This window comes from Cornus florida, unplaced genomic scaffold (genome assembly GCF_030987335.1).
Source record: "Cornus florida cultivar Cherokee Brave unplaced genomic scaffold, ASM3098733v1 CherokeeBrave_3.0.0_Hap2_Chr11, whole genome shotgun sequence".
Taxonomy (NCBI): Eukaryota; Viridiplantae; Streptophyta; class Magnoliopsida; order Cornales; family Cornaceae; genus Cornus; species Cornus florida.
Genome location: NW_026775581.1, coordinates 117,468,684 through 117,480,390, shown reverse-complemented (window position 1 = coordinate 117,480,390; position 11,707 = coordinate 117,468,684). Strand labels below are relative to the sequence as shown.

The 11,707-nt window shown below is 35.5% G+C and overlaps 1 protein-coding gene across 2 annotated transcripts; it reads left to right on the top strand.

Annotated features, from left to right (window-relative positions):
* Positions 1–413: 413 nt before the first annotated feature.
* LOC132283233 (uncharacterized) lies at positions 414–11,063 on the top strand. Of its 2 annotated transcripts, XR_009471974.1 has the most exons (10): positions 414–728; positions 862–924; positions 1,060–1,115; positions 2,555–2,648; positions 2,849–2,909; positions 5,216–5,297; positions 6,118–6,173; positions 10,422–10,485; positions 10,648–10,774; positions 10,906–11,063. XR_009471974.1 is itself a non-coding variant. In XM_059785156.1 (9 exons), the coding sequence occupies exons 1-9, from the start codon at positions 606–608 to the stop codon at positions 10,709–10,711; spliced, it is 663 nt and encodes a 220-aa protein (XP_059641139.1). In that variant the 5' UTR covers positions 414–605; the 3' UTR covers positions 10,712–10,898. The 2 variants fall into 2 exon arrangements, 1 of the variants encoding a protein (XP_059641139.1); XM_059785156.1 differs by lacking the exon at positions 10,906–11,063 and having other exon boundaries at positions 10,648–10,898.
* Positions 11,064–11,707: the final 644 nt, after the last annotated feature.

Below are 11,707 nucleotides of genomic sequence, written 5' to 3'. Positions count from 1 at the left end.
ATTGATTATTTTTTTGACATAATTAACCTTATTTGGTCTATTTAAGTTAGGGGTAAAATCGAAATTTATCAAGATTCACACTAAATTCGTGAATTTATTGTCAAAAGTCATCGAATTCTTGAACAAAATAGGCGATTTTACCTTACACAATTCGTCGAATTGAACTTTAAAAATTAGCGAATTATTAAATTGAATTCGCGAATTCAAAAATATGAGAGCGTGAATATTTGGTGAATTTCCTCTCAAAACGCTAATTCGCACGGGGAGCGATAAACCGCCAAGAATTTGAACGAATTATGTGACTTAATATGGGGTCTATGGACCCGTAACATACACCTTGCTATTTGCGAATTCTTAATTTAATAGAGTATAAGAATTATTTATTTATTTATTATTATTTTTTAACGGTTTGCAACCCCTTCTGTGTTAACAAAATAGTCAAAACTACAGAGAAAGGTAGGAGCGAGCTCTGGTGTCACGGCCGAGTTTGCAAAGCATTAAACCAATAAAAACTACAGTTGTCGAATTGAGCGAGAGATTCTCTCATCGGAAGAACACATCCGAAGGCTGTCGTTAGGTATCATTATTTGGTGAAAAATCGCAGAATGGGCACAAATCGGCGAACAATCATCTCAGTGCTGTTGCTGCTGCTTTCACTGTCACCCAATTCTCTCGCTTACAGGCCCGGAGACCTCGTCCCCATGAGCAAAATGGGTCAATACCACTCTGTATGTACTCTCCATAGAACCCTTCAATTCCTCTCTCTCACTCTCTTATATATATACACACACATATTTGTACAAACCCATTTAATTATAATATTGATTTGTTGGTTTTTTGTAATTTTTCTTTCGCATCCAGTCGAGAACTGTTTGGCATGACATGATCGGTCGTCACTGCCCAATCTTTGCCGTGAATCGCGAGGTACCTTCTATGAATTTGTCAATTAGGGTTCAAATATATGGTTATTTGTTGTCTTGGATCAGACACATTTTCAAATTTATTTATTTATTAGTTTATTCTGTAATTGTTTTTGAACTTTATTGGAATGTTGTGTAGGTGTTGATTCCTATCCCGAAACCCACTGGTTTCACTGGTGCTGATCCGTATAAATTGTGAGATTCTCTGACCTCTTAATTGTTACTAGTATTATTATTATTTTTGAATAGACAAAAATTGAATTTCCCATCTAGTAAAATGAGATGCTGTCTTTGGAGTACTTAAACCTTAATGGAAAGGGTTTGATAAAAAAAATTGATCTTTTAGGGGGGTTCAATTATCAAATAAATATATAGATATCATGAGTCTCCAGTTGGGGGCAAAATATTCTGCAAATAGCTCTTATCATGTATTCGTAGGAATCAAAATTACATAGAATACATATTTTGAGGTTGTTGAACCCATGGATAAAGTTGGTCTTTTAAAATCCAAATGACCCTTGGCATATGTAGGTCTATATGTTGAGTTTTCCAAACTCATTCTTGTATAAATACAAGACACTAGGGAACATTGGATGCGATTCATTAAGTTGAAGGTGATATCCACGCCCCCCTCTAGTAAATTGCCAAAGGATTTCCTAACATAATTGGGGTGAATTGCTTCTAAAAACTGTCCGAGTTGGGGCCTTTTGTGTGAGCATGAGCTTTTTTGTTTATGATTGTTTCTCTATTTATCTCCAGTATCAAAGTCACAAATAATCCACAAGGAGACAGTGATACAGAACATATGTAGCAGTTCATATAAACCAGTTAGACAGTATTTTTATCTGATGTGAAATATGGGTTTCGAGCAGAGATAATTTTATTAATTGTTATGTATAAGTTTCATCTTAGTGTAGGTGTTAGTCATTATGTTACAAGTTATGAAGACCTCAATTTTGTTCCTGAGATTCTTTATTTATTTATTATTATTATTTTTTGGATAAAGGGATCTGGTGGTTCAAAATTTATTGCAAGCCTACAAACTGATTAAAAGAAACAAAGAAATGTACCATTGAATTTACTTGTATAGTACTTTGAAATATGATTTTATTGCTTATAGAGTGAAGGGCCATTATGGAATGCTGGTCCTTCCACTGTCAGAGGAAAGGGGGTTGGTTTGGGGAGGGTGCCAACAAATACGAGATTATTTGGCCAAAGTTGTTGTTTTCAAGCTCGAATATGTCTTCAAATATTTGACAGCTTGATTGTTATCATTTATGAAGTTATACAAATGCTTCTGTTTTTTATATTTTGTCTGTATTTATTATATATCCTACTCAATCACAATTTGCTTCAAATACTAGTATAATCATGGAATCAATGCTTTCAGTGATTGTATTTGAATCATCACACGTTCTATCTGGATTTGATCATTATGGCCAGATTAGTTATTTTTAATAATTCATTAGCTTGATTCTCTCTCATACAATTGGACACAGCCTGATTCCTTTCTCATACAAATGGATGCATAGTGGAGAATCTAAATATGTGTTATTAAAACTTGGATACATAGTGGAGCTATTCCTTAAGCTGCACAGGAAATCCATATTTAATTAAGAAAGATTCGCATGCAGATCCTTTCAGGTGGGAAGAGAAAAGTTTCTGATTCCATGGCTTCTTGTGATAAATCGAAAGAGTTCTGAGGTTCCATTGATTGATGTTCATTTGGTAAGGATTGCATTTAAGTAAAGATGTTGTTGGCTTGTTAGCACTTCCATATTTTGAACAGTTTTCAGGTTGCAACGTCGAAGCAAGACCTGCTTAATGGAATTACAAAACATTTATTGCATTACTTTTGATTGTGCTTGTGTTTAAGTACATTACACCTCTTATGTGATGGAAGTTCTCTTAATTTCCATGCGATACAGAGATACTCAGGGAGCGACTTGCATGGTGTCACTGCCAAAGTTATAGATATGCCACACCACTGTACGCATTTCTTTTTTAAGTTAACTACTTACTTTTTACTAGCATGCTAAGCAATTGGTACATTAAGTCATGCATATGGATGCTTTTATTTTTCCTCCATTTCCTTTCTACACAGTTTCAAATTTTAGGAATCACTATTAGAAATTTAAAACATGTGATGAACTATTTCATACTGTAATGATTAGAAATCATGACTTTTTCAGTGTTAAACAATGGGTCAATAGCACAAGTGGCAATGGGGCGGGTTTGGAACGGGTTACCGTAAACTCTACCCTGTCCCGTTTGCTAATACCCCGTCCTGAATCTGGGACGGGTTTAAACTTCTTTTCCTATCCCCGTTTATCACTTGCAGCAGTTAATCCGTCTTCGCTTGTTATGTCCCACTTATCAATCAGTAGTTGACAAAACCCATATATATGTATATATTTTGTAAATAAATATTGTTGTTTACCATAAAGTTGAAAACTCTAGATATATATATAGAGGAAAGAGGGGTTTGCCTAATCCTAGTACCAAATTACTGGCGCCTTCTACGGAGACATGGTCTTAGATTGGTGCTGACAATGGTATTTTGAAGTGCATGACAAGATACCGACAATTGTATCGTGAGAGAGAGAGAGATTGGGGGGGCGAGGAATAATTTTTGCACAGAGAGAGAGAGGTTCTTCTGAAATAAACAGATAATTGCATTACAAAAAGAAGGAAGAAAAAGCAAAAGATTGTAAAGCTCTGCCTTGCAAGTTGCGACTGCTGCAATGATACCCTCTTAAGCTAGATTCTCCAACATAATTGAACAAAGTTCTCCCTAAAGGCTAAATCTAAGTTACATAGGCTTAAAGTAGTATTTCTATGTTTTTTTTGCCTTATTCTCTGATTATTTTGAGGATACTTTTCTTTAGAAAGTTAGTTTGAGTTATTTTTCTGCTAGTTTTGTAGAACCTCACAATCCTCGATCCAATCTTACGATCCCAATCCTATGGATCCCTGTTGATCCTATGTGGAATCCTGATTGTGACAACCTTGATTGAGAATGCATCCAAATAACCTAATGAAATCTCAGAAAAATCATCTATTTTTCCCAAGATCTCAGCCAAGCATTTCCCCTTTATCAGAACATCAGAAAACATGTCAATAAACTTATGGTACAGTCTCTTCTCAACGAATCAGTCAAAAGTGAACATTGATGGTAGATTTGTCATGGGTCCTGTAACAGTGTCTGCCAGTGGTGTCATAGGGGCTAAGAGAGGCTTATAAATTAAAAGTTCCATGGTATACTTAGGCAAATGCTCAAGACTTGAACCAAGACCTTGAATTATCTTGTGTGCTTAGAATTCCAAAAATCATTGGCAACTGTGACTGCAAAAATCCTTGGCAATTGTGACTGCACGGGTTTGAGTCTCAAAGTTGTCACCTCATGCAAAAAAAATAACAAAGATTAGGTCTGCTTCTAACCTCCCCCTATCAGCACCTTGCATAGGTGGGATATACACACTGGGTAATGCTAAAAGGCTGGAGTTTAAATTGTCTTCTCTCTTATTGGAGAGGCTAAAGTATGCCAACTACCCCTTGGAGGTCTCATTGAAGAGGCAGAATTCTTCACAGGAAGCCTTGGGAATGCAGAAGTCAGCACACATTTAGAGAGGGAATAAATATGATGATTGCCTTACTAATGATAACAAGCAACCCAGGGAAAAAAAATGATGACCATAGTATCACTGATCGTGTCTAAGTTCTTGATGGATCTTCTGGTGGTCTTTGTCACCTCCCTACAACAGATGTGATGGAGCTACATATCCTTGCTTTTATATTTTTTGTTTATCCAATGATCTGTAAGAAGGATCCCCCTGCCCCCCTCCCAATGAATTGTAAGAAGGAAATTGAGACTAGGAGAATGTTGTTTTTAGTTTTCATTCTGACTTGTATGCCATTTGCATTTATTAACTATTGTTTAATTTGTTGTGCTTGGTGCAGAGGACCACTTTTGTTCTTTTTCATGTTCCTAAATTTTTCTTTTTGACTGGATTTATGCTATTGGAAATGTTACAGGCAAAAGAGCATTTAAAAATAAATAAAAAAAATTATTCTGAATAAACTTGAGACTGAAGTTATTGAGGAAATTTAATGTTTTAATTTTTGATAAGTAAGTTGTTGAGGAACTTTAAAGAGATATCATCATCAATTTTGCTGAATATCGCCTGAAACTTTGAAATGGTGGTGACTTTGATTTTGGTCTTCCCAAATGAATTTCTGTTTACTGATTGGACTAACAATTTGATGGGTCTGGTAAATATCTTTGTCTTGAGCAGATATTGAGATTCATCAAGACATTAGTAAACATTTTTGGGATCCACAACATTGGCCAAAACACGTGCTTGTTAGATACACATGGTTAGTGTCAACACACTGATGATACTTGAAAATATATTTTTACCATTTTTCTGATTATTAGTTGATGGGTTTGTTGGATTGTTTTTATTTTTATTTGAATATGATTATAATAAAATGATTGTATGGATTTTAGTGAATTAAAAGTCTCCATATTCTAACTGTATTTGTATTTCAGTAACAACTATATTAGTAGTTGCTGTTTATTGAGTTTTTGATTCGTAGTGTACTGCATTGACTTTGTCTCTATTTAGTTATGCTTCAGTTATCTGTAGTTCTGGATCTCTGAATCGTTGTTCATTAACTGTGATATCTATTGATTCTAACTTGGAATGTGTACTCATTTTTTGAATTTGAGACTCGGGTTGAATGTTTTGTACATTGATTTTATGTTTCCTGGACCGCTCCAATCTATTTTGTGTATAGATCATGAACCCTACGAGTTGGCAAACAACCTGGCCAAACCATCCAGAGCAGCTTTGTTCTGGATTATGATCATTTTTAGTAATATGAACATTTACTGAAAAATCTCAACCCTATATGTGGAAGGTGTAATCTGAACTTCTGCTTTCCTTCTGCATCTGCATGCATTCAAGTGGTATTTTGGAGCATTAATTAGTTACATACCTGAAATTAATAAATGCAGAACGATACCTCTTAATAACTGATGGAATTGTAATAATGAAGGGGGAGCTTGTTCTGGTCACAGTAATTTTTCATGATTTGTGCAAGTCATGATGTCTATGTTACCTTTAATAAAATTCAATTTCTAGTTCCTGTAAATACTGGACTTTACTTGACTTTTTGTTCTGTTGCGTGACAGGGAGGAGCAGTCAGATATAGATGTTGCTTCCGGATTTTATGTTTTGTTTGGATCAGGTAAAAATGTTCAGTTACAAAATAGATCAGTTATCTGTAGCAGTAGCATATATGATTTTTATGAAAATAACTAGAATCGATCATTTCAATGCATTGTGATCAAAATACTATTATTCTCATCACGTTGGATTCTAAGAGTTGTGCACACAAATGCCTGGTAGATGCACTCTTGTACGTAGTAGATTAGATCTTGAGGAGTGAATAGGTCTTCTCTTTTTGCTTTTGGTTGAGTAGGACTAAATTAATTACCAAGTTCAATTGTAGTCTAACTAGACATGCAATTGACCAAGAAAACAAACTAAAAAAATTCAAAGCAACAGTTGGTCTTTTTATAGTTCATAGTGGATTCATAAGTTCTAGATTAAATCCGATAGTTCATACTACTTTTTTTAATATCTATCGTGGTCTACCATTAATTTATTTGCATTCCCATATAATTCTCATCACTCCGTAAATTTATATCAACAAAAACTAATTAATAATGGGCTTTTCGCTTTACAAACATGCTTTCATCCACATTAATTATAATCTAACTGGGAAACCAATATAAACTATTTAATTTATATAAATTTTTTTAATGAATAATAAATAACCACATGTGACAATTCATATTCCTATTCAAATTGGAAACTATATTTATTATCCTGGAATTACAAGCCTGCCGAATTACCACAGACAATGGCGTTCTTGCCGGTTTAGGCTCCTATCTTTTAATCACTGGCAATTTCTCTCTTGTCAAACGCAATCACTACCCACGTTCTGCTTTCTTTCCAGAGTGATTATCAGCACCCTAGTTTGCTAAGGGCATGTTTGGCAACCGTTGCGGTTGCCTGTTTCATGTTGCGGGCCTGGTACTGTAGCAATAAGTTGGCCCACAACATGTTTGGTAATGCATTGCATGTTTTCTACATTAACCCATTTTGTGTCAAAAAAAGGGGCACAAAAACGAAGCAGAAAATTGGTGTCCTGTTACAAACTTTTTGACCCAGGTAATAAAAGCTCTTTCTTAAATGTTTCGGCCTATTTTCTTCCACATTTTCTCTCATCTCATCGAACCCTAGGGTCTAGCGATTTGGCCAGTCTCCATTGCTGATCGTGAAACTGCAACACTGAAGGTAATCTTGGTGGCGATGACCTCCAAACACACACAACCTCCGGTAAGTCTTCTCCCTTCGATTTGAGCTCTATTTTGTTCGGATCTATAAACCCTTTTAGAGTTTTGTATTTATAGAGCTCGAAGATGCGAAAGAGATCCATGCTTGTAGATGTTGAAACCAAGCCTCCGGGAAACAGATAGACAGATCTGTTTTGCAACCTTAGGGTCTATAAACCCTAGGATCGTGAAACTGAGATCCAAGAATGAAATCATTTTAGGGTTTACTTTGATTTCTAGATCTAATCATTTTAGTCTATAAACCCTAGAAAATTGATGTTTCTAGTTATCTGTTTTCTGTTACTTCGATTTCTAGATCTAATCAATTTTCTATTCTTTTGTTTGCAAGAACGAAATAAGACACTTCACGACTTCGATTTCTCTTGATCTTGTTCTTCTCCGGTGGAACTCTAGTCTATACTTGCCTCTCAGGTTGTTCTTTGACTCAGGTAAGGCTTGCCTCTCAGATTCTTCTTCGACCCAGTAAGGTAGCAGCTCCACTTGCCCCTCAGGTTGTTCTTCGACTCAGGTAAGGCAACCTGAGGGGCAAGTAAAGCTGCTAACTTAATGGGTCGAAGAAGAATCTGAGAGGCAAGCCTTACCTGAGCCGAAGAACAACCTGAGAGGCAAGTAGACACTGGAGTTCCATTGGAGAAGAACAAGATCAAGCGAAATTGAAGTAGTGAAGTGTCTGATTTTGTTCTTGGAAACAAAAAAGGTAGATAAATGATTAGATCTAGAAATCCAAGTTTCAGAAGGTTTATAGACTAAAGTGATTAGATCACCTAAATGATTTTGATCTTGGACCTTAGTTTTACGATCCTGGGTTGCAAAGCACATCTGTCGATATTTTTCTGGAGGTTAGTTCCACTATCTTGAAGAAAAACGACGGAAAGGACAAGTTCGAGCTTAGTTTCAAAATCTACAAGCATGGAACTCTTTCATATCTTCGAGCTCTATAAACCATAGGGTTGCAAAACACTTCTAGGATTATAGATCTAAATAAAATAGAGGTTAAATTGAAGGGAGAAGACTTACCAGGGTGTCATGTGTGTTTGGAGGTCGTCGCCGGCAAGAGTGTAAAAGCAAATGGGCCGCAACATTTCAGAAAGAGCTTTTATACCTGGTTCAGAAAGTTTTCAACAGGTCTGCTACTGTGCCAAAACAAATAGAAACATCCTTTCTGCTTCTTTTTTGGGTCACTTTTTGGACACAAATTGGGTTACTGTAGAAAACATCCAGACAGTAACCATTCAATGCATTACCAACTTGTTGCGGGCCAGCTTAACACTGCAGTACCTGGCCCGCAACATGAAACAGGCAACTGCTGCGGTTACCAACAGGCCAAAAGTATGTGTGTGTATGGAAGCTGATGACAATTTCCCATAAAAATGCGAAAGAGCTTCAAACTTATTTTTCTCTCCTATATCTCATGTAATACCTCTCTTCTATATCTTGCATTATGTTTTTGAAATCCTAAACTTTAATTTATATAGTTTTAGAAATCTGCTTTTTTGCATAAAACAAATCTCTTTAGAAATTGGAAACTGACAATTCTTGCCATAAGCCTTATGCATCTTGCATATTTTTTTGCATCAAATTCTCTACTAAGTTATGCATTGGGGTGTAAACTCTCTGTCATGTTTTGCATCCATACTTAATTTTCTTTTTTGCATAAATTTTTTGAAAGTACTTTTTAATGTGCTAATTTGAAACAAAATGTGCCTAGAGACCTAAGGCCTTTTAAAACACAAGGTTTTAGCAAAATAAAAAGTTTGCAAAAACTTAGCAGCAAAGTTAAATTCAAATCATATAAAATTTCAAATTTGGTCAATTTTTTTTAAAAATATACCTTATCCTATTTAGGGCTCGAAATGGAGCTGATCTGGAGTGGATTCATGTTATTCTAGACCTTGATTCATATATTGATGTCAGGATCCACATCCGAATCTGAATTTGAGACCGATCATATGGACATGAGCCATATCCAACATATAATTTAAACAAGATCAAAATATACTTGATCTGGACCAGGTCTCAGGTGAAACTCGATCCATTTAATCACCTAGATTAATATCCAACCCAAAACTGCGATGGATCTTTCAATGGAGATCCATATATTTCCCGTTTTGAATTCGGTTTCAAAATTAAAATCCAAAGCTGTCAAACTGGGCTTCGGATCAGATCGGATCAAATCTCGGGTCAAATCCAGTCCATTTCAAGCCCTAATCCTAATTTGTATGTAGAGTTGAAGTCATACTCAATCTTTGATTGAAGAATACTTGCTATCACCATCCAATAAACATCTGATTTGCTTCAAAATTTGTCAATCTTCGATCAGCACAACCTTGAGCATCTTCAAAGGTTATAATCATGATTTTTTACCAATGATGACTCAAAATAAAAGAATTTGACATGAAATTTGAGAACAAAAGGACACTAAGCCTAACAGGCAATTAAACAGTTATCAGACAAGCAAATCAGTCTTTAATTGACAATTTTCTGCTGTGTAGCCACTTGTTTCTTTATGATCAAAACCTAACTATTTGCTAAGATGGTTGAGTCGTTTGGTTTTTACCTTAAACTAGGGGTAAGACCTGGCTTTGACTTGCATGCTACTGCACCAACCACAAAATATGCCTTCCAAGCAGGGAAAGGGTTGATGTAGTATCTGTTTCAACAATGTTTTAACTATTACAATTTATGGTAAAAAGTAATTTGTGTGTGTATTTTGTATACTTACAAAATTAGCTCAGTAGCAGGTTCATGTCAACTTCACTGAAGGGGCTTGGGTTCCAATACCCCATAGCTGGCCCATAGGGATGGCAGGGTGTTTGAAAATAAAATAAAAAAGGTTGAATTGCAAGCATGCCTGTCCACAAGCTCACCGTTGTTGCTTTGTTGTATTGGAGCAGTAATGACTTAGGAGTCCTTAATCAAAATTGCTTTAATTTGGTCTTCTAGGCTGGGGCAGACTAGATTCCAAGTTTCTTTAGTTCTTCCACAAACCTCATGAGTTCATGATCAAACAATATACATCTTACAATCTAAGCTTTCGTCCTCAACTCTCTGATATTATTCATGCATGTATACAGGGCTTGTTTTGTCTTTTGTTCTCTCAATCTACATCTTGCAATCATCTCGGGATAAATTAGCAAGGTATAGTCTCTTCGTCTATTAGATGGTGGCTCTCTTTTGTCCTTTTACTTACTATAAGTTAAAACCAAAGAGCCAAAGATTACAAGCTACTAAATAGCTTGATACAAATGATTTTTGCACCATTTAATTTATCTAAACGTAGAATGTTGCAACTCTTTTCAGATTTATGAGGGAGACTATTGCGGAAAGCAGCATCCCTGCTGGAGGAGTAGCCAAAGTTGAATGATGGACCTATATGCAGTTACAAAATACCATCTTTTGCACAAGGCTATCAAGTTTTAAAGAAATGGTGAGATTCTTTGGAGAAACTTTGTACACAAGTAGTAAAAATTTTGTTTGTTCAAGAGGATCACAGTTCTCGGTTTTCCTTCTCTCTCTCTCTCTCTCTTTTTTTTCTTTTTTTTTTTTTTTTTGATGAAGGGACTAGGGAGTGAGAATTTGTTTTCTACATTGAATGTGAAAGGAAGATTGTATGCATTATTGTGGGACCTTTCAAAGAAGATATACCTCAAGGGTCAGGTTTCTGTAATGATCAAATATACTTATAAATGAAGACTTATATTTATATACATTAGAAATTTAGAACAAATAAATTACGAATCATTTAACAGTCTGCTAGAATCAAGGAGATGCAATAGCATGGTTATTTGTTGCTTTGAGGTTTCATGTTGAAGGACACAACCTCAAAGTCACCTAGTTTAGGTCCCCAAGCCACACATCCGAGACCCTAAGTTGATATCCTGAAAAGGTTCAATTGCCCACTCTTTTTAGTCAGGGAATTTCTGGAATAGTTGATGAGGAATAAGATTCCACTCCACCTGTGAATGTATCTATCATCTTTGTAATTTCTGACTCAATTTCTGACAGAAATCACGATTTTAAATGGCAGAGAGAGAGATGATGGTTGATCTTCTTGACCTTTATGTGTTGGTGTATTCAGGTTGGGATGCTGTGAGCCTGTGAGTATAGTTTTTTTTTTTTTTCACCCACTATGTATATATATATATGTCTACGAAGGTATGGACACGTAAAATGAGTTTTATTTATTTCTCAATTCATTTAATTCATTATTACTCAATCCATTCAATTCTTCAAAATGAAGTTGAAATTGCACGAGAGAGGATTTGGTATTGTGCACAACACAATACTTAGGTATGAGTAACGGATCGAGATCACTTTACACAGATTGTGATTCTCATAGTTAGTATGCACTTTACCGTTT

Excerpts from the sequence above, each read along its gene's own strand:
- LOC132283233 (XM_059785156.1), top strand. The coding sequence starts at position 606 with ATGGGCACAAATCGGCGAACAATCATCTCAGTGCTGTTGCTGCTGCTT. Across the intron at positions 1,116-2,554 it reads GGTGCTGATCCGTATAAATT|ATCCTTTCAGGTGGGAAGAG; the intron begins GTGAGATTCTCT and ends ATTCGCATGCAG. Across the intron at positions 5,298-6,117 it reads GTGCTTGTTAGATACACATG|GGAGGAGCAGTCAGATATAG; the intron begins GTTAGTGTCAAC and ends GTTGCGTGACAG.